We start from the raw sequence: 23,190 nt of genomic DNA, 5'->3' as shown, positions 1-23,190 counted from the left end.
GTAGATTGGCAGGAGTCAAACCTGTACCTTGCCAGGATTGGTTTGCTGCACAAAAATACAAAAAAAAAAAAAAAAAAGATATGTACAAATATTTCTTGATGGTGATATTACAAGTTAGACAAAATTCTCACTCTCTGCTGTTACTTGTTTACAGACATGGATTATGTAGACCCAATCTTGACTCTTGCACAAGCCATATATTCTCTTGTCAGTGAGGTGAAGGCCAATCGAAGTCGATGCAAGCGCCTAAAACTACGGATCGAGTACCTGATGGAACCTGTGAAGAGGCTGCAGAAACAGAACCTGCAAGAAAATGATGTTATCAAAGTGCTGCAGGAATTGAAGGAGACTATGGAGGCTGCCAGGGATTGCATTGAGGCCTATACCAAAAGGGACTGGCTCAAAAAAGTCTTCCGTGCTTATGATACTGCGGAGGATTTTAAGTACATCAATGAACGCTTGAATGATGCAAGTCAAGCCCTGTCACTGATTTTACAGGTTGACCAGGCAGAACAGCTACGGCAAGCTTTTGAAGAAAAAAAGATCAGCCATGAGGATGAGGAGGACAGCCAACTCGACAAAGATGAACTGTTGCGCAAACTAGATGAAGGTATGTGCTGCTAAAACAGCATTTTCTAGTATCATTATTATCCAGACTATAAGAGTTAATTGGGTATTCTAGTATTGTTACCAGACAGTGAGCCAGATTCCAAAAGACTTGCTCTCAAGTGAGTCTGAGAGCAAGTCTTTTGGAATCTGGCCTCAAGTGTAAGCCAGTTTATAGAAAGGCCTTACACTGAAATATGTTATTTCTACAAGAACAAATCTTTTGGAATCAGAGCAGGCTTACACTGGTGTACATCACTTTTACTGACAACAGGTCATTTGGAATCTGGCCCAGTGTCTCTGACTGATATGATCTTAAATTACTAGGGCAGTGATGGTGAACCTATGACACACGTGTCAAAGGTGACACACACCACAACGTTTTTGGTGACATGCCAGCCATCACAAACACCAGAGTTACCAAAGACACTGCTTTTGCATTCATTGCTCATGTGAAATGCACTGAATTATTTTGTGCCAGGGGCTTTTGACACACCAAACCCAAAAGATTTGCTACCGTTGCACTAGGGAAAGCCTTTCCCTAACAACCTACGGACATTTTAAAATCACAACAGTACACTCTAAGATGTGGTGTAGTATAACATTGTGTCTCAGTTTCTGTACTTGGAATGTAAAAAGACACTCATTGTGTCATGCATTTTAAATTCTTATAGCTGCTAGAAAGTGTGCTTAAGTTCTTTCAAAAATGTATTAAGTTGGAAAGGTGAAACTACGGAAAACATAATATGCTAACAATGTCATATATTTAGATAGAAACCTTTATTCACAGAAATGGTACGCTTTTATGCAGACCAAGTCAGTTAACTGAGAGTGGAAATAGAATGTTGGAACTTGGTATGCTTAGAACTGCAGAGAAAGGGAAGGTATCATTTCATGCAGACATTAAGTATGGCAGATATTAACAGAAGCATCCCTATTACAGTTATGTCAAAGAACAGGATTATTTTTAATTCCCTCTAAGGGTAATTCTTCAGAGAGTTATTACTGTAACTTCATGCAAGAGTAATCCTAGACCTCTCTGGGTAGCCATTATGGAATGAGTATTCATTAAGCACAGTGCTACAATGATAGCCACTGTCTGACTAGTGGCGAATTTGGATTTATCCAGAAATTATGTGATTTTGCTTTGCCATCTGTGCCAGCTACTGTTACACACCAGACATGTCTAAAAATAATTTTATCCCCAGTTTAACTAGTCCATCATATAACATCACTTGTTCCTGCAGACATCATCTTATGGTAAAAATATTTAGTGGAAACATTGGGGTAATATACTGTGAATGTGTGCATTCAGGTAAGTGTTTATGCAATGCAATATATAAGTGGTGTTCATTTAGTGCTACTGGTAGAGAAACACAACAATAGTGTTTTTTTAAGAACTGATTTTTTTTTTAAAGAACGTATATGATATGATAAAAAATACAGAGATGTTCCATTTTGAAGGCCAGAAGTGGAGATACAGTTTAGATTTTCTTCAGTTATTTTTTTAACTTGCCACTGGACTAATATTAAGAAACTAGTGATAAAATGTGATTTGAGATACAGAATGGAGAATTCATAAAAGGTATCATAAGGTGTATACCTTGAGGTAGTCTTTCTGAGTTCACAGACAGCTGTACCACAGTACTTTTGTTGTCTATTCATTCAGAACTTTACTTCAGGTGTATCTCTTGGGTCTATATTAAATCAGCGAATGCTTATTTATTGACCCTTTAAGAGTGAAATCTGACAACCCCAAAGACATGGAACAGCGATTTTTTTTCCCAGGGAAAAAAATCGCTGGGCCGTTTTCAGGACTTTGCCATTTCCTCCACTATGGTGCAATCTCCGAGTTGATATATTTAAGTAGGGGGGTTTGGGGGTCGAAGCCCCCCACTTTATTTTGTGTTTTGAACTTTTTCATTTTTTTTTTTTTTGTGGAACAGCGATTTTTTTCCCCTGGGAAAAAAAATCACTGTTCCGTGTCTTAGAAATTGTCAGCTTTCACTCTTAAAGGGTCAATAAATCTGTGTTCGCTATTTTAAGCATTCACTGATTTAACATAAACCCTATCTGTCATGGTAACCTTAATGAATTCCCCCAGAATCTTTCAATTTACTCAAACAACATTTAAAGTGAAAAACATGTCACTAGGTATGGATACAATGATATTGCTCTCTGCAGCATGGTAGCAACATAGTAATTGTTATGTGTTGGCATACTTGGCTTGTTTTTTCCATTCTACCCACAGAGCTTACAAAATGCTTAGTTTTTGTGTTTATCCACCTCATTAAAGGGAAAAATCCATATTTATCATCATCTAGATGAGTGTTTAATTCAGGCAGCCTCCGTGAAGAACAGTCAAATGTCTCTGGAGTTAATCGGCTTAACCAATCTAGAGTTCTCACAGAATTTATCCAAATCAAGCCTGACACCTAAATAGACAGACATTTTCTTAGAGGTCTTACTGGTTACAGAAAAAAGGCAAAATGTTCCAAACAAGGGACAAAAACCTTTCAAATGGCCTTTTCTTGGCAGATGTAGTACAGTGGACTTGGGTTGTTAGTCCAGCATCCTTAGGAATATTATGGCTATGTGTCAGCCTTTAACTTAATAATTCTCCTGGCAAGGCTGCATATCAGTGATCAATGATCAGTGATATAAAAATCCAAACGCACAGCCTAGGCAGACCATTTACGAGTTTGCTTGATTAGTGGACCTAGAACAAAAACAGAATTGTTGGTGGGTTAGATATGTATCACAGAGTATACCACTTCTCGAAAATCATCTTCCTGTCCACATAAAATAAATGATGTCTCTTACTCTACTCAAGCATAATCTGGAAGAATGTATGGCAACCCACAAATTTACCTCTGCTTTAGTAACTTTGTCCTTTACAGACAGGGGTTGCATACATGTCTGGAATCAGGGCTAGTCATAGCTAAAATACAAGGGCTCTGGGTTACTCTTACGTATAGTACAAGGGCTGTACATTTCTTGGAACTGCACGGATAGGTTTCAAAAGATCCTCACTGATCAGTAGCTTACTAAGTACATATGAACCTATGAACTTTTAATTCATAATTCATAATATGATAAAAATACAGTGTTGTCTCCAAAAAGAGGAAGGCAACACAAACATCCTTTGCAAAAATACTACCATAATCCCTCCCATCAGAACAAGTTTTCCTGGTTGCCTCAGCATCTTAGAATAATCACAGATGCTCTTTGTAGCTTTCAAAGGAATATATACCCCAACTACAGATGTTTCACACCTAGCCTGATGGGGGCATTTACAGTCCACCTAAAAGTACATGGTCAGAGAGATATCACTCTAAAGCAGATAATCACCCAGATGACGGCCCTCACAATGTCCAGAGCTGTCTGTCAGCCATGGACTTTGAATATTAAATAAACAACTCCTCAGTTATGTGACATATAAATAAGCAAAGGAGTGTGCACCCCTGTCATCTATGCAGACTGGTTACCACACCCTGTGATGTAGCTTCCAGAATGATTCTGCACTTCCAAGACTTCTGCACCCATCAGACCAAACATAGTGGCAGACTAATTGAGCAAAACCAGGTCTTAGAACCATAAATGGAGACTGGACCTAAAGCTTTTCAAACTGTAAGACAGTTATAGGGTCTTTGTCTAATAAACATTTTTGTGTCAAAGAATAATTAGCAGCTGTAAAGGGTCTTTTCCAGATCCCCAAGGAAGCATGAGCAGTGAATTCCTTATCCTTCCATTAAGAAGAGGGCTCCTTTATGCTTTCCTCTCCAATCCCCTTATTCCCAAAGTGGTGCAAAAGGCTAGCACAGATAGAGTCAGAGTATCCCACCTGTGGTTAAGACAACTATGGATTTTCTTCGTGTTTCACTGTTGCAGTCATTACATTTGGGTTATCTGCTTGCAGGTAGCCCTCAGTCGGCCTGATTATCAAAGTCTTGGGTGCTGCACTGGTTGCTGTCTCATCCTCCATGACATCAGGTAGTCAGGGGTATAAAGCATGCAGACAATGCCATTACATCAGTCTTTCTTGCTGTGCAGTGCCTGAAGCAGAAGCAGTTTGCAAGTGCCGATCATCTGACTCCTGAAATTTTCATTTTCGAGTTTCAGATCCGAAGTCGTTGAAAAAGCTAAGTACCCCATTGGGATCCTTTTTCTTGCTCTAAATCGATGTCAGTAAAAGTTAACAATTGTTTCTTGTGGAAAGCAAATACCTCATAAAGATTTTAATTTGTACTGCATTCCTTCCTTAGGCCCAGACCACGACATCCCTCGCTGTCAGTTTTGTGTCTTATTCAACCCTTGAGCTATTCATCGTCAGTTCATTTTCACATCTAACTATTTTGGTACTCGGTTCAATTATCCAGAAATGGTTTCAGTAAGCCACCCGACTACTGACATTCTGAAAAAAATGTAAAGATAAAGACAGAGACAGATCGCATAGGTCCAAAGCTGCGGACTACGCTTCCGTTAAGCTAGTCGCCAGTTCGCTGGTACTCAGTGAGGTGCTTTCGCAGTTCCTGATACCCACTACTTCAGATTCTCAGGCCTCTACTGAGACCCATCCAAAGTCCAGTATGCCACGAGATGCTTCTTTGACTATGGAACCTGCGGATGTCTCTACCTTGGATGAGTCCAGAGCCACTGTGCAGGAACCAGCATCTGAGGGCGTATTCAGGCCTACTGACTTGCATATCAAACCGACGCCATCTTCTTCTTCAAGGCCTAAAACTCGATCCACGCCTAGAAAACCGACGCCCAGACTGCATAGTCAGGACCCTATGCCTAAAAAAACAAATGATTAGAATGGCTGAAGACCTTATTACTCTAATCAGGGAAGCCACCTATCTCCCTCTAAGAGGCCTAGAACTGATTTTCCTTCTGATTCTTCAGATCAGGATTCTGAAATTTCTGTTTCTTCTGATGACCAGGATTTGCCTTTATCTAGAGCGTCTTCTGTGTGGAGACAATCGTGAATGGGCGTACCTTCGTTGAAGGTTGTGCATCAGGGCCGGCAACTCGGCACGTAAAAATCTACTGCCAATCATTAGTGGACCGGAGTTCTGCTGTGGCGACTCCTAACCGGGAAAAGCCGAAAGACACAACAACCTATGAGGATTTTGATGCAGAGGACTCCATTCCCTCTCCTTCCCCACCAGAAGATTTCTCTTTTGGTGAAACTTTGCATACTCTTAGGGAGCATTTCCGCTGGGAAAGCCAGGATTACTCCGACTCCAAAAAGAGGCTTAGGGTATTCCTACTCCTACCTCAACACAGACCTTTAGCTATCCCTCCTGTACTGGACATTGTTGATGATGCCTTCATGGAATCTAGCCTGGCCCCAGACACTTTACCTCTGGCTCCCAGGAAACTTGACAGGTATTACAGAGTACCAGACTCTCACAAGTTCCTCTTTGAGAATCCTACTGCGGATCCAGAGACCATTTCACAGGGACCCAAAGGCATTAAGGTTACTACCGCCAAAAACCCTACCCCCTCTGATAGAGATTATATTGCCCTGGACAAATGGGGTAAGAAGGTATACACTTCTGCTACTTTGGCCATTAGGGCCTTAAACTGCCAGTTTCATATGTTAAAGTAGCAGCATATTATTGGATTACTTAAACAGAACATTTTGTTGATTCTTGACTGTGCTGAAAATAAAGAATTACAGGATTTAATGCATTCTGCTGAACAAGTTGGTAAACATACTTTGCAATGTGGTTTTGATTCCTTAGAGGCATCTTGCAGGGCTGCTGTCACTGGGTCTGTGCTTAGAAGGCATGCTTGGCTTAAAGAGGAAACTTTACCAGATCATGTTAAAGCTAAATTACTGGATGCTCCCTTAAACTAAGACCACCTGTTTGGCAACAAAGCAGAAGAAGTACTTAAAAAGATGGAGGAAAAAGCTAAATCTATGCAAACTGTTAAAGATTTCCTGCAAGTACAGCCTCCCAGATTTAATAGGCACTGGCCTTCTAAGAATTGGTCCTTTCCTGTCTCTTCCCGGCCTTCTCAGTCCAAACCCAGGACCAGCAGACCACCCAGGCTTCAGTCTCAAGGTACTCGCAGGCCTAAGCAGTGGGGGGTTCCCTCTTCCAAAGCTAGAAGTGGTAAGACACCCCCCTATAGTAAACTGTCACAATGACTTAACCTTAAACCTTCCAAGCCCTGCTCAGTTGACTGTTCCTTCAGGGGGAAAGATCGCCCTGCATGCAAAAAACTGGGAACTCATTACTCAAGACAAATGGGTTCTAAATATAGTTTCCCAAGGATACAGATTCCACTTCCTCTTCTTACCAACCCATAATGGTTTGCCAGACCTACCCCCAAATCAGTGGGCTGAGGCTCAACAGCAGGTTCTCAATCTTCTAAGTATCAGGGCTATTCAACCTGTCCCAAAAGAGGATTGGGGACAAGGTTTTTGCTCAAGACTTTACCTGGTACCCAGAAAAGACAATACCTGGCATCCTATCCTGGACTTTTCTAGCCTAAACACCTTTTTGGTAATCCCAAAATTCAAAATGCTAACTCTTCATCAGCTGCTTCCCATGCTAGGCAAAAATGCCTGGTTGGCAACACTGGATTTAAAGGAAGCTTACCTGCTTATCACAATAAGGAAATCTTGCAGAAAATACCTACGCTTCAGAGCAGACTACATGCACTATCAGTTCTCTGCACTGCCCTTTGGCTTATCTACTGTGCCCAGGGTATTCACAAAGTACCTAGCTCCAGTCATTGCATTCTGCAGGCAAAGAAATATTCAAATATACCCATACCTGGACGATTGTCTAATTCAGGCAGAAAGCCAGGACATACTATTAAATCATCTGGCATTTGTAAAGAAACTGCTAAACTCACTGGGGTACACCATAAACGAAAAGAAATCTCACCTAGTACCCTGCCAACAAATTGTATTCCTGGGAGCAAGCTTGAATACAACTTCCCAGATGGCCTACCTCACACCAGAGAAACGAGTTTATTTGACAGCCTACTTCAAACTACTGGCCACAAAGACCCAGCTATCTGCAAGGAAAATACTGCAAGCCCTGGTGTTCATGGCTTCTTGCATTCTACTAATTCCATATGCAAGACTGCATATGAGGAAACTACAATGGCATCTAATAAGCTTATGGTGTCAACATTCTCAAGACCTGGAATCAATGATTCCCATCATTCCTTGCATAAAGACAGACTTCCTTTGGTGTGCACAGGCCTGCTACCACAACAAGGGACTGCCATTCACTCTACCCCCTGCCACCCAAACCTAACAACAGATGCATCAGACTATGCATGGGGGGCTCACTTGGCAGGGCAGTGCATTCAGGGCAAATGGAACCCAAGTCACATGCACCTGCATATCAATCAAAAAGAAATGTTAGTTGCACTCTGAAAGCCTTCAAGGACCACATTCTTCCAGGGCAATTATTGGTAAAAATGGACAACACCACTGTTATGTGGTACATAAACAAGCAGGGGAGAACCCACTCATACCCCCTCTGCAGACTAGCCATGGCTCTGTGGAACACAGCCTTGAGCTACCAAGTGCACCTACAAGCTCAATTCCTGCCAGGCAAGCTAAATACACTGGCAGGTGATCTAATCAGAAATCTCATGGACCCACATGAATGGAAACTGGAGCCAAAGATATTCAATATTCTGAGAAAAAATGGGGGACCCCAGAGATAGACCTATTTGCCTCCCCTCAGAACTACCAATTGGGCAAATTCTGCACAAGGACGTCCCACAGCCAAGTTTGGAATGTGGATGCCCTGTCCGTTACCTGGAAAAGCCTCTCAGTTTATGCCTTTCCCCCTCTGCCTCTCCTCTCAAAAGTTTTACTAAAGATCAAACAGGACAAACCAGGAACAATACTCATTGCACCAGACTGGCCACACCAACACTGGTGTACCCCCTCTTGCACAGTATGTTACTGTTGGAACCATGGTACCTGCCTCAGACTCCTTCCCTACTGTCCCAGCAGGAGGGCCAGATCCTGTACCCCCAGCTTTAAACCCTGAACCTGGCAGCCTGACTAATTACCTGCATTCTCCTATACCATCCCTCAGCAAACAAGTGCTGGATGTCGTCCTGGAGGCAAGGAGGCCTAGTACCAGAAAATCCTATGCTGAAAAGTGAAAAAGATTCTGTTCTTGGAACCAGGGGATAGGATAGGCACAACAGTGCCCGGTTTACCGCATATTCTTCAATACTTGACAGAGGTGCTTCACAAGGGCCTTTCCTTCTCTTCCATTAAGATTCATGCCTCAGGCATTTCAGCACATTATAATACTGAGCCACCCCTCTTCTCTCAGCCCCTATTGAAACAATTCCTCAGAAGGGCCAAAAATTTAAGGCCGCCCAGGAGAGCTCCTACTCCTGCCTGGAACCTTAACATTATATTGGAAAAGCTCTCTCTACCTCCTTTTGAGCCAGCTGCAACTGCGGAGTTGAAATTTCTTTGGAAAACAGCCTTCCTTCTAGCCATCAGTTCAGCAAGAAGGGTGTCTGAATTACAGGTCCTCATGGCAGTGGTGCCTTTCATCATCTTTCATGCGGACAGGGTGTCCCTCAGGACCAATCCTTCCTTTATGCCCAAGGTGGTATCCAGTGTGGCCCTTAATCAGTCCATTCATTTGCCAACCTTCTTTTCTAATCCACAGAACAAAAGGGAATGAATACTGCACTCCTTGGACATTTACAGACAACTTAGATTTTACTTGGACAGGACCAAGACTCTCAGGAAATCTGAACAGCTCTTAATTGCCTTTGCTGCAGGGGCAGAGGGGAAGGCCATTTCCATGCAAACCATTTCTATGTGGATTGGCCATTGCATTCTTTTCTGCTATAAGCACCATGGAAAACCTACCCCTCAGGGGATAAGACCCCATTCTACCAGGGCTGCATCTACTTCTACAGCCTTTCTCAGAGGTGTTCCTACCAGGGACATCCTAGAAGCTGCTACCTGGAGCTCTGTACATACCTTCACCAAGCATTACCACGTGCCATTGTTTTCTACATCCAGAGCTGGTTTTGCCACTGCAGTCTTGCAGGGCCTTATAGCTGGTCCTAATGCTCAATAACTTCCTCCTGCCTTCCTTAGCTTTGGGAATCTACCCAAATGTAATGACTGCAACAGTGAAACATGAAGAACATAGTACAGTTGTGTACACTTACCATAAATGTAGATGTTTTGAGTGTACTCACTGTTGCAATCCTCGTTGCCCTCCCTCCAGCCCCCTGACTTCTATTGGCTATAACTCTCTTCTTGTTTACTATACTTAAGTTTTCTGGTGTATTTGCTTTTTGTTGGAGTTGTAACCTTATATTTAATTGCTTCAAATTATGGAGGCACCTGACATCTGAGGCAAGAAAAACTGATGTAATGGCATTGGCTGCATGCTTTATACCCCTGACTACCTGACATCATGGAAGATGAGACAGCAACCGATGCAGGATCCAAGACTTTGATAATCAGGCTGGCTGAGGGCTACCTGCAAGCAGATAACCCAAATGTAATGACTGCAACTGTGAATACACTCGAACATCTACATTTATGGTAAGTGTACACAACTGTACTTTCTACTAACTGTTCCAGTTATGTCAGGATGGGTCCTTACAGCTCCCACTGTTGTATGCTTCCCTGGCTCTTAAGGAAGGAACACTGATGTACCCAAACCTGAGCAGCCTTGTGTTAGCAGTTTGATTACTCTCATTCTGATGCTCTGTAAAATCAATTTTTTTTTGGGGGGGGGAGTACTGGTGAAGAGGCCAGAAAATCTAGCAGTAGAAAATATTATCTGTTCAAAAGAAAAATGTTTTTTTCTTATGGTATACGTCTAGGAAGGTACTATCCATGGAGACTAAAGCATTAGAAGTCCTACAATACCTTACAGGGCTTGTCCAAAGTGGTCTCTGTTATGCCTCACTTTAAGTGCATTGGTGTATACCTCCCCCCTGGGTCTCCCATTTTCTTTTCTTACACCTGTGAAGAAATTTCTGAAAGGGTGCTGCATCCTAAGCCCTCTAGACAAGCTGAGCCTCCACAATGTCTTAATTTTGTATTGTAAAAATTAACTGTAACCTTATTTAAGCAAGTTTTGTCCATCACACTCAAGTTCTTGTCCGATAAGACTCTTCTTTGTAGCTGTCTGTTCAGACTGAAGATTTTCTTAGCTGCAGAATATTGTGTGTGTGAGGATTCCTACACAATGTTTAACAGATACAAGGTGAAGTTTAGGTCTAACCCTTCCTTCATGTCAAAAGCTCTGTCAAGCTGTACAACAGACCATGAAAAGCTAAAGAACAAGATGGTGTATTGTATTTCTTGGATGGGTAAAGACAACTCAGGTACTATATAGTAAGAATGAAGACTCTCACTCAGTCCAGTAAGATATTTGTGTCCTTCACACCAGGCAAGGTGGGTAATCCAGTTTGTAAGCAGACATCATGTAAATGACTGATCAGCTGCATATCTTACTCTGAGAGTAATGGAAACGTTGTAGTAGGTCCTGTAAGAGTCCAGTTTGCCAGGGAGACAACCTCCACACCAGTCTTGTTTAAGAATATGTTGGTGCAGCATACTTGTGAGGCACCTACCCACACCTCTGTGCACTTTACTCCCAAGCACTGCAAAATGGTTCTTCAGAAGAGGGCCAAGGCAAGATTTGCTAAAGCTTATCTCTAAGGCATAGTGTGGTACCTACAGTTGCTTTAGGGCAATTAACTGCATTCAGATTTGCCTCATGGATACATAGTCATGTTGCAGCATCGATGCTTTCAATGAACATGGTACAATTCTTTGAGTACATCCACCATAACAGTAGGTCTTCAATGAGTAGGATCCCTGCCACAGTGTAGACTCCCACTATCCAGCCCTTAGTGTTGGATTATATGTTTTTACTACCTTTTTACTACCCTAGGAGCGTGAGAGGTAGAGGGAGGTAAGGCATTATCACACCCAAAATTAAATAGGTGCATGATTTGTATTAAAATATAAGGAGAAAATGTAGGCAATTGGTAATACTGAACATACTGACCTCTGATTTCTACATATCCATCTTTTATCTCCCAAGAGAAGCAAGAGAAAATATATCAGAAAACTGTTTTACTCTGGTCCTTGAGAGAATTGCAGATTGAAGAACAAAGGTGTTATGTACACCTAGCCAAGGCATACTTACTGGTATCCTGTTACAAAAATGAACCAAAAATGGTGAGAGTTACACTCAGCTCTGCTCACATAGAGGGATAAAGCCCTGACTGCAACTTTAATTACTTGACTTCATTTAATGGCTCAGAGGTGTGTTTGTGCTGCATGGGGAGTGTGTGTGTGTGTGGGGGGGAGGGGTGCAGACTGGGACTGTCCAATGCCAAAGTCCCACTAAGGAGGGATCATGCAGCATGTGATATTTTGAAGGTGGGCTTTCAGCCACCATAACACTTTGGCAGTTGGTCTCATTGCCAGTAAACAGGAGTATGTAGAAATGTCAGAGAAAATATTGTAGTCATCACAGTAATTCCAATTATTTGTACCCAACCTCCCATGCACACACATTGAAGAGGGGTTATCCCCAGGATGTCATCAGTGGCACAACCAACGTTCATGTTTGCCTGGGAGATGGCCCATAAAAACAGCTACTGTGCTGCCCCTGTGTTTTGAATACATAGTACAGAGGAACAAATGGACATGGTCTAATGTGGGAAGGTTGGAAGATCAGCAGACAACATGACAATCAATAAGTATATGAGGAAAAAAAAAAGACAATGGAGTCAACCATTCTACCTTTCAGCCATACATAAGGCTGATGTCCTGGTGTACAAGAGGAGTCCACATTCTTGGAACGTCCTCAAAATCTGTGGAAGTCATACCAGAAAAGTGGATATGCTAACACAACTGCACTTAGCAGTAATAAAAAATGGGACCTCTGAAACAATATCTTGGGAGAAGGGCTAAAGCCCCACAATCCTCCACAAGTCAGTGCCTTTGGACAGAAAAAAAAGATTAGTCTGAAAACAAGACTCACTAGTGGTATAAACAATAAAACAATTTTGTAGAAACAGACAGGTGTAAGCATGATCTTATACATATAGCAGAATGAAGGCAGGTATACAGAAATGGATCAGTGGCAGATTATAATAGGGGTGATTCCCCACAACACCTGGGGGACCTTGGCCAGCCAACAAAATAATATAATTTATAAAATGTTTTATGCTCAACACTGATAACTTATTTTGGTTAACTTATGGGCTGAACATATCAGTTGTTAATGAAATGTGCTTACTTTTAGTTAACAAAAAAGCAGTAAATGTTAGACACTGTGAGTATGCCTCTGTATGCATACAGTACATACCTCTTGCCCATGCAAAGTACAGGACAGTAATATAACTTTATTTATTTATCTCTAAGTAAAGAAATGTTTCTTTAATTTAAGTTCATGGTCCAGGTGATTTTCTGCATAGCTTTGTAACATTCTGCTTGTTGCCTTCCCATGATTCTTTTGGGAAGGCAATAAGTAGGAAGCTCATGCATATAAAATAGTATATTAGAGTGCTTTGGACTGCTGCATGTGGTTATGGAATATGAGGCAAGTACTTTTTTTATCTAGATATAACATTGACAATTTCAGGTGGACTGCAGACCTGCTATGGATGAATATAACTTTTTGTTTGTTTAGTTTAAAGTTTGCATTACCTTCTGGCTACTGTCGATGTGTAAAACAGATTTTACCTCTGGTTATTAGCTCAAGTATCCATTTGGCTTTGTAAGACTAATGTACACTTGTGTGCAGTAAATTGAAATATTTGTGGCTATTGTTTACATGAAACAAAGTTGAAGGTACATAGTTTTCAACTGTCCCTGATTTCAAAGAATGACACTGATGTTCCACATATTTTGGTCTGTTCCATGTAACATTTGTATTTTCTGGGAAATCATTAAGGATTATAGTAACTAAATAGTAACATATATTTGAGTTTTAGACTTCATAGCCTTCAAAAAGTGCATGCTAATGTAAAAATGTTATTCTAGTAACAAGTATATAAAAACAATCTGTCTCCAGTTATTGGACTTTGTCCTTCATTATTTTTTGTTTTACTTTGGCTCTGAATTTTGTGTTAAAATGTTGAGAGGTATTATCTTTTTTTTACAATCAGATGAGACATACCCAGCAAATTGGCCATAACTGTTGGATAGAGGTAGGGATTTTTTTTTTGGATGAAAATAAGTTACCTTCTTGTTTGCACAGTTTAAACAACTAGTTGTTGCAGGACTAGCATCGATTTGCATGAAATATGTTTTTACTTTTGCCACTGTCCGGTATCTGTGGTATATATAATCAACAATAATTGCTTGGTATGGGGACAGACTGTGGATGAAAATGGCTGACTATGGCTTGTCATGATCAGATTAAACAGTCATTAGTCTAGCTTTGCAGGACTAGTGCACATTTATGTAAACCAAGTTGAAATGCTTTACTGTGGCCATTTCTTTTACAAGTGGATGTTTGAGGTGTATAAAGTTAAGTAGTTGTAATTGATTTGTAGGGACATTGGTGAACTGTAACGGTGGAGAAAACAGGTTAGAAATTTAAAAAGTTAGCTGGGTGCACAAGACCCAGCATAAAAAAGTGCCCAATCCTGGTAGGTTCACTGGTGCCAGGACTGAAAAAAAATGACAGTACAGAATCCGCAAATTATAGAAACATTCCTAAAATGGGGTGAGGATAGGCCCAGGGGGAGGATGAACTGCCCTGTTATAGAAGGAAGTAACAGTCCACAAAAATCACAAAAACTGATAGGCCAAAGAAGAGACATAAAGACGATAGAGTGGACTATCGGGGATAAGAAATAAATTATATATTGTTGCTATTATGTAAAAAAGCCCAGAATTTCCAAACGCAAGATATACAAAAAGATTAAGAGAGAAATTAGAGGAAAGAAAAATACTTCCACAAGAAAAAGTGTCAGAAGCTTCAAATAAAAAAAATGTTTTCATTAATAAAACAGATTTGTGAAAAACACTATATAGAGCAAGAAACATTGATCTGTTTGGAAAAAGAAGCATCTGAGGAAGTGAAAAAACATAAACAACAAAATCTAGAGATTTTTGAAAACTATAAAAAATATATGAACATGGGAAAAAGAGAGATTTGATATGGTGCAGTATTTATGCAAAGGTGAAAGCCAAATTAATCAATATAAAGAAGGCAGCCCTAAAGATATTCGAAGAGAAATAAATGCAAAGGCATCCAGATATGGACAATTTCACAAAAAAATAATACCATAACAGAGAATGTAGAAAAGAAGATTAGTAAAGTTGAAGTTAAAAAAATAGAAGTTACTATGAAGTGCCTGCAAAGTGAAGGATTTGGTGTAGAAGGTCTAACACAGGTTACATCACATATAACGAGTCCCCAAAGTAAGGAGAAACAGGAAGATCAGGAGACATCTGAATAAGAAATATGGACATGGGAAAGAAAAAGAGATTTAATATGGTGTAATATCTATGCAAAGAGAAAGCAAAACTAACCAATACAAAAAGACCAAAACTAACCAGTACAAAAATAGCAGCACCAAAGATATTTTAAGAGAAATACAGGCAAAGGAATCCAGACATAGAAAACTTTGCAATACAAAAAATAAGAAGACAAAAAGGAAATGTAGAAAAGGAGATGAGTAATGGAGGAGTCAAAGAAATAGAAACTGAGGTTATGAGGTACCTGCAAAGTGAAAGATTCAGTCTAGGAAATCTAATTCAGAAAGCACCACAATAGGTTAGAGCAATGGACATACAAATTAAGGAGAAACCAGTGGAACAGGAAGCAATTGGTCAGGTGCCATATGAAGATATTTTGGAGCCTTCCACAGAAAACCAGTATAAGCATTCACTTCAAGCTGGACATCAAAGGAATAGGGTTACCACCTGTCCCACTTTGCGAGGGACAGTCCCTCTTTTGGGCAGTTGTGTCCTGCAAAACAATTGTAAAAATGGCAAATGTCCTGAGATTTTAGGACAAAATTATTTCCTATATTTTATGTAATAGTTACATAAAACAGTTATTCTGTATCTGAAATACCTAAATGTTATAAAAAACAGAATAAGCAACTGAAATGCTGCAAGAATAAGCTTTTATTTAGGCAAAAAAGTGAAGTTCTGTCCTTTGTACTGTCCATGAGTATGTTTCAGCCTGCACAATCTGACATTTGTACCACAAATGTCCAACTTTGGGCATCTGAAAAGGTGGCAACCCTACAAAGGAAGGAATAGTAAACTATGGAAACTCTGACGCAGTCAATATTGAGGAGTGATAGGCCAGTGAGTTCCCGTATGACAGTGCAATGGATGGCACAGGATGAAGTTGAAGAGAATGTGCCAGAGGAAGATGATATAGAACTTTCTATAGAATGCCTGCAGGAAAAGGAAATCAAAAAATGTGCCCTCAGTTTAGAAGAAAATGAGCTAAGAGAAGAGTTGCTTGATTTAATAGAGAAAGACATATTAAGATAAATGAAAGAAATAGACTGCAGAAGGTCAATAAAACCCAAAGAGTCAGAAGTTTGATAAAACAAATGAATACAGTAATTAGGACTGTTCATAGAGATTAATGCAATATAACAGAAATAAACAAGATATATTACTGTGCAGCTAAATACAAGGTAGTTTGGGAAAGAAGGGGAAACATCAAATTACCACCATGGAACTATCGAATAGAGAAAACTATAAAGCAATTAAGATAGGAAGTGTCACTTTTAGAGGAGTATAGAAGAGGGAACAGATCAACAAAAATGCTTAGAAAGATAGACATGATAAAATTAATGCTCAGTATTAGAACAGGTCAGGATCTGTCATGCACTATTGCAAATAAACTAAAAATCTCAGCACAGGCAGAAAAAAATTAGAAGATACACAGATAAATATAAAGGAAAAGTACAAAATAATCAATTTATTGATGACCCAAAAAAGTTTTATAGACAATTGGGAAGCAAGGTAAAAGGAATTGAAAGACCACCAAAAAAAGAGAGAATAGATACATTTTGGAGACGTATTTATGAAGATCCTGTGGAACATAATAAAGATGCCAAATAGATAGAAGAAGTAAAAGAAAGAATAAGAAGATTAAAGGTACAGGATATGACATGGGATGAAGTAACAGCCAGAGCGACTGAAACAAAGTTAAGAAAAACCTCCAACTAGAAAACCCCAGGTGTAGATGCAGTACCTAACTTCTGATAAAAAGTACTGACATCTTTGCATGAAGATTTAGCTGTGAGTAAGAACTATTTAAATGTGTACCCAGAAGAGACACCAACCTGGCTCTCAACTGGAAAAACTATGCTCCTACTTAAGAGTGAACCTGCAAGCTACCCTAAAAATGATAGACCAATAACTTGCCTTCTGACAACGTATAAACTACACAGTGGAATTGATGCCCACAGAGTTTTATAGTCATTTAGAAGAAAGTTCAATTATGGCAATAGAACAAAAGGACAATAAAATAAAGTCATATGGAAGAAAGGATTATTTGCTGTTAAATAAAGTCATAGTGGAGAACTGTAAAAAGAGGAAGAATCTATGTATGTCATGGATTGACTATAAAAAAATTGATATTATCCCACATTCATGGATAAAACAGTGCTTAAAAATGTATAAGATGCACCCTACACTGATTGATTACATTATAGCGACCATGAAGCAGTGGCAGACCACTTTGAATTAAGCCATGATAAAGGACAAATTATTATTCCAGTGATAAACATCCAATGGGGGATATTCCAGGGTGACTCCCCATCACCTCTGCTATTCTGTCTTGCCTTGACCAATTCATCTGTCTACATAACAGCTGAGGCCATGGCTATAATTTGGCTCTTAGAAAACAACAAAGTATAAAGGCCACTCATCTCCTCTTTGACGATGATTTAAAACTATATAGCTCATCAGATGAGGAACTGAAAGCAAAACTGCAAGTTGTCAAAACTTTTTCAGATGATATAATAATGTCATTTAGTCTTGATAAATGTGTAAAAGCAACCTTTAAAGCAGGAAAACTGCAGCACCAAGAAAACATCAGCTTGGCACAAGAATGTAATATAAATGAACTTGTGCAAGAGGGAGTGTATAAATATGTGGGAATTAATTAAGGATCAACAATAAAACATGAACAAATTTGAATAAAATTTAGTAAGGAATACTTTAGAAGACAAATTAATCTTGAAAACAGTGTTGTTATCTAGGAACAAAATTTAAGCTATAAACCAATCTGCTCTTGCTGTCCTAACTTACAGTTTTGGAGTGACTGACTGGCCACAAAACGTGTTAGATAGATTAGACAGGAAAACAAGAAGGATGTTTCATGCTCATCAGATGATTTATAAAAATCAGTGCATACCAAGATTATACATTCCCCATTCTGAAGGAGGTATGGGCCTCCTTCAAACTGATTACACATATAGAACTGCAATCGTGAGACTGCACACATACCTGCTGACCTCACAAGACCCAAATGTAGTGAAAGTTCTGAAACATGACGAGAATAAATCTAAGATAACTTCCCTGCTTAGTCCAGCAGAAGCATATTGGCATCAAGCAGAAATGAAAATCAAACAAGAAGTAGATAAAAATCAGGCAAAAACTGAATTTGCCAAAAAAAAAAAACAAAAGAAAAAATGTAAGGTGAAGGACCAGATGAGAAGGCAAGAAATGTGGAAAATGCATAAATGTAGTTGCAAGTATAGAAAACTATGTTGATCAAGACGGAATGCAGGAATGGTTATGAGAGGCGAATTCAAACCAAGAGATGAAAGGTTAATATTGGCTGCCCAAGATAGTGGCCTACATACAGATTAGTTTACAAAATCCACTAAACATGTGGGAGAAACAGACAATAGGTTTTGTATAACAGAATTGGAATCAGTTGCATACCTCATTGCTGGTTGTGACATAATGGGAGAAGACTGTACACTGAAAGGCGTAATAATGTGGCAAGTCTGTTGCACTGGGGATTGTGCAAACATTATGGTACTGAAGTGGCTGAAAAACACTGAAAATATGAGCTGCAAAACATCATAGAAAACAAAGATGTCTATATCACATGGGATCACCCATTCCTGACAGTTCAAAAGACAGATGCTAGAAAACTGGATAGAGTGGTCCAGCACAAGAATCTGGTAGTCTATTGGCCATTTTGGGCCAATTTCTAGCTCTTTCAAGTCCCCCTGTATAAAACCCGCTTTAGCGCGGCTTTGCGCATAGCGCAGCATCAGGCAGCGCCACTTAATTGGGTTTAAACCATTCTCGGCTCCACAAAGTCTGCTCTTCACTTTTTCCCTTAGAACTGATCTAGTTCTCATAATAAACACCCTATTCCCACTCTGAAGCCTGGCACTTGCTCACTAAAACAATTATATAAGTCAGCACTAAAAAATTAAAATCACTACACCCTCACAAACTCCCCTTGAGTACTTTGTTCCCCATTGGCCCCTTTTTTCAATTATAAAGGAATTCCCAGTACTATTCTAGCATGTCCAAAGGTCAGTTGTCAATCTCCTCTATGGTCTAACTGGTGAATCTGGGAATCTTGAGGCAATGTTACAACTGCCTCATGTACACAGACAACCCTCTCCTCCTCCCAACAAATTCCAACACATGTGAGAGATGCAACCATATAGCCAAACTGGAGGCTAAGCTCTCTCAACTCAGTACTGGCATAACCAGTCAGGAGGAGAAGGAAACCACACTCACTACAATTCCAGTCTCACATAGACCTACCATGACAGCAAACCAAACACATAAACACACAAAAACATACTCGGAGGCTCTAAATAAAAATCTGCCTAAGCAGCAGAGACCTCCAAAGCAGACACCCAAGCAACCGCTACCCCAAAACAAAACACATGCAACACATAGCTCACAAAGGCAGTGTGCCGAACAGTCACAGCCCTTAAGGCTAAACAACACACCTGATACACTTGTAATAGGTGACTCTATCATCATGCTCACCAGGCTGAACAAGGAGAAGGTCACGGTGAGCCGCCACATAACACAAGCACTCAGGTCACTCCAAGGCAAGTACAAATATGACTCAGCCATTGTCCATGCTGGTGTGAATGACCTGAGATGTACCTCCCTAGACTACATGAAAAGAGACATACAGGAGCTCTCTGAGCATGTAGCCCAGGCCGGTATGACCCTGACCTTGAGTAGCATCTTACCCTCACCAAGAATGATGCCACAATATGAAGATAAGATGATCAATTTCAACAATTGGCTTAAGTATTGGTATCATTCAAAGGGGATCCAATGCCTGTCTGCCTGGGATGACATGCTCAACAAGCCACGATGCTTCGCCAGGGACGGCTTGCACCTGTCACCCCTGGGCTTTCGGATATTGGCAAAGGCTCTTGCCACCCCCATAGTGCCTTTTTTAGGCAAGGCTCAAAAGACAAACCCACCTCCATAGGTATCACAAGGGATAAGAAACTAAGAGTAATGCTACTCAATGCCAGAAGTCTAAACCTCAAGATGCATGCACTCAAAACTCTCCTTAGCATGGAGAACATCGATATCTGTGCAGTAACGGAAACCTGGTTCAAGGCTCCCGAGAGCACCCCAACACTACCAGGTTATACCTCATACCATGTTTTTCGGCCCCAAAACTTGGACCGAACCACAAAAGGAGGGGGAGTATCAATATTCGTCAAAGATACCCACACCTCCAGGTTGGTGGCACAGCACGAAGCATCAGAGACTATCTATGTGCAACTAACAGTGGGTAAAACTGCCTTGCAGTTTATAGCCTGCTACAGACTACCCTCCCAAACCCAGGAACCCCACTCGGCCTTCCTGAGAACACTGGAAAATATGAAGGTCTCTCCAAACACCATTATATTGGGTGACTTCAACTACCCTAACATAGACTGGGAGCATTACTCTAGCTCCAACACCCTAGCCCAAAGGTTCCTAGAATTTATAAACTCAAATGCTATGGAACAACTTGTTGCCACTCCCACAAGAGGGGAAAACATATTGGACCTGATCATCACCAACATGGGGACTCTATGCTCCAGACCAGAAGTGTATCCCTCACTGGTAAGATCAGACCATAAACTAATCTCACTAGATATTCACATCCTGACCCCAGCCCCTGCCCAGAAAACCACAGTGAAAAACTTCTCTAAAACAAATTTCACACTCCTCAAAACCGAGGTGGAATCCTTCAAAGCCCCCGGGTCTTTGGAAAATATGGTCCAGACCGCAGAATCCTTTATAAACGCATTCTATGAACACCTTCAGGAATGCATGGATCATGCAATCCCAAATAAAACCAAGACCCAACCCTCCAAAGTTAGGTGTCCTGTCTGGTGGACCCCAGCCATAAACAAACTATACAATAGAGGAGGAAGCTACTACATGATAGAGCAAAATCCCAAAAAGGGAAGGCATCTCTGATCAGTATTAGCAAAGAACTATGGGCACTCATAAAATCGTCTAAGGCCAGCTTTGAGAGAAAAATTGCACAGGACACTAAGGATAATCACAAGGCTTTCTTTAGTTATGTTAGGAACCTGGGTGGGAATTCCCAGATATGCTCAGAATTAGTCCAAAATGACAAAAAATACACCAAACTCACAAACATTGCCAACATCCTAGCTGACAGGTTCAGTGCAAACTTCCCCCCCCCTTCCCCACCAAAAGGGCAAATATCTATCCCAGCAGAGTGCTGCCCCCCTGACATCTCAGATGCTCAGGTAAGAGCCGCCCTCTCCAAAGCAAAAAGCACAGCATCAATGGGACCAGACGGTGTCCCGGGCTGTGTCCTACATGAACTCCAAGAAGAACTAAACCCAAACATAAAACTACTGTTCAATCTCAGCCTTACTACAGGATATGTACCCAAAGAGTGGCGTACAGCAACAGTGGTCCCTCTCCACAAAGGTGGTGCCTCAACGGATCCTGGAAACTATCGCCCATAAGCTTGACTAGCTTGGTCTGCAAAGCTATGGAAAGGATCATCATGGACCTCATAAATAAAGATATTGGGGACCTACAGACACTGGATCCTACCCAGTTCGGCTTTGTTAAGGGCAGATCCTGCCTCTTAAACCTGGTCGATTTCTTTGAAACAGTCACCAAGGCCATTGACGAGGGGAAGGTGGTCCACACAGCCTACCTGGACCTTGCAAAAGCCTTCGATACAATACCCCACTCGGGCATTATAGATAAGCTCACCAGCTTAAATATAAACCCCTATGTCACTAGATGGGTTGCAAACTGGCTCAAGGACAGAATCCACATGGTTAGAATTGCTGGAGCCATGTCAGACTCCAAACCAGTTACAAGTGGCATCCCACAAGGCTCAGTCCTGGGACCTCTCTTGTTCGGTATATATTTCTCAGTGGTACAGGCTAACACGGAAGGACTGTGGCTGACCAAGTTTGCAGATGACTGCAAACTGGGCACCATAATCGACTTTCCAGTCGACACAACCATCCTACAAAAGGGCCTCATAGAAACAGACAACTGATGCCAGAGCCATGGCCTCAAGCTAAATGCCAAAAAGTGTATAGTCATCCCCTTTGGCAAAACAAAGTGCCCACAAATTACCACATAGGTGGTAATCCATTAAGTACGGAAGAAGTAATTAGGGACCTGGGGACCCAAGTTGATATCAATCTCTCATTTGACAATCACGTGGCCAAAGTGGTTAGAAAAACATTTTATATAGCCCACCTAATCATGAAGGAATTCACATCTAGATCAGGGGAGGTCATCGTGCCTCTTTACTCATCCCTCATCAGGCCCATAATTGAGTACAATGCGCCTTTTGGGATGTACCTTACCAGACACCTGCAGCAACTGGAAGGACCCCAAAAGTACCTCAACAAGAGGATCAAAGGGCTCAAACAGATGCCATATGCTGCCCGGTTAAAGAAACTCCAGCTCTACTCAGTGGCATACCGCCTGCTCAGAGGCGATCTCTGCCTGACGTATAAAGCCCTGTCCAACCCGGAATTAATGGATATGCTGCACCTCAGAAAATCCAAATCCCATCGAGTAGAGACTTGAACCTCAGCACTGAAATAAATAGGACATGTTGGAGAGACAGATTCATAACCCAGAGGCTCCCTTCACTCTGGAATAAAATCCCAGTCCAGGTTAGGCAGAGTCCCTCATTGACTCTCTTCAAGAGGAATCTTGATGAGTGGATGGGAGATGGTAGGTTTTCCCCGGGTATCACTTCTGTGTCACTGTTAGACAGAGGCACAGTATACTAACCTCGAAAAAGGGCATAGCAAAATTAATTTAAAATGGGTGGCAAAAGCCAAACACACTCTGGCTAGGCTTATAAATTCCCGAGGGCAGATAACCTAGTATGAACCTATGAACCTATGAAAAGAAGACAAAAGTAGCATTGAGCATTGAAATTGCCACACCCAGTGACTACAGTGTCTTTCATAGCGAGAGACACAAAGTTATAAAATATCAGAATTTGCAGGCAGAAATGAGAGCAATGTGGAAGAATGATAACCAAAGAGTTCCAATAGTAGTAGGAGCAATGGGTCTTATAAAATCTACAA

At 40.9% G+C, this 23,190-nt stretch overlaps 1 protein-coding gene across 1 annotated transcript in view; it reads left to right on the top strand.

Annotated features, from left to right (window-relative positions):
- Positions 1-23,190, top strand: part of LOC122810373 (mixed lineage kinase domain-like protein) — a gene marked incomplete in the record, with an annotated part of 573,260 nt that overhangs the window by 112,318 nt on the left and 437,752 nt on the right. The window contains 1 exon segment of the mRNA XM_044081960.1: positions 155-610. Within this exon segment, the coding sequence (XP_043937895.1) occupies positions 155-610 (456 nt within the window).

The sequence above is a fragment of the Protopterus annectens genome, chromosome 8.part1 (genome assembly GCF_019279795.1).
Source record: "Protopterus annectens isolate FY-2018-M chromosome 8.part1, PAN1.0, whole genome shotgun sequence".
Lineage (NCBI taxonomy): Eukaryota > Metazoa > Chordata > Ceratodontiformes > Protopteridae > Protopterus > Protopterus annectens.
The sequence above is the reverse complement of the archived record's forward strand: the minus strand, read 5'-3'. Positions and strand labels throughout refer to the sequence as shown.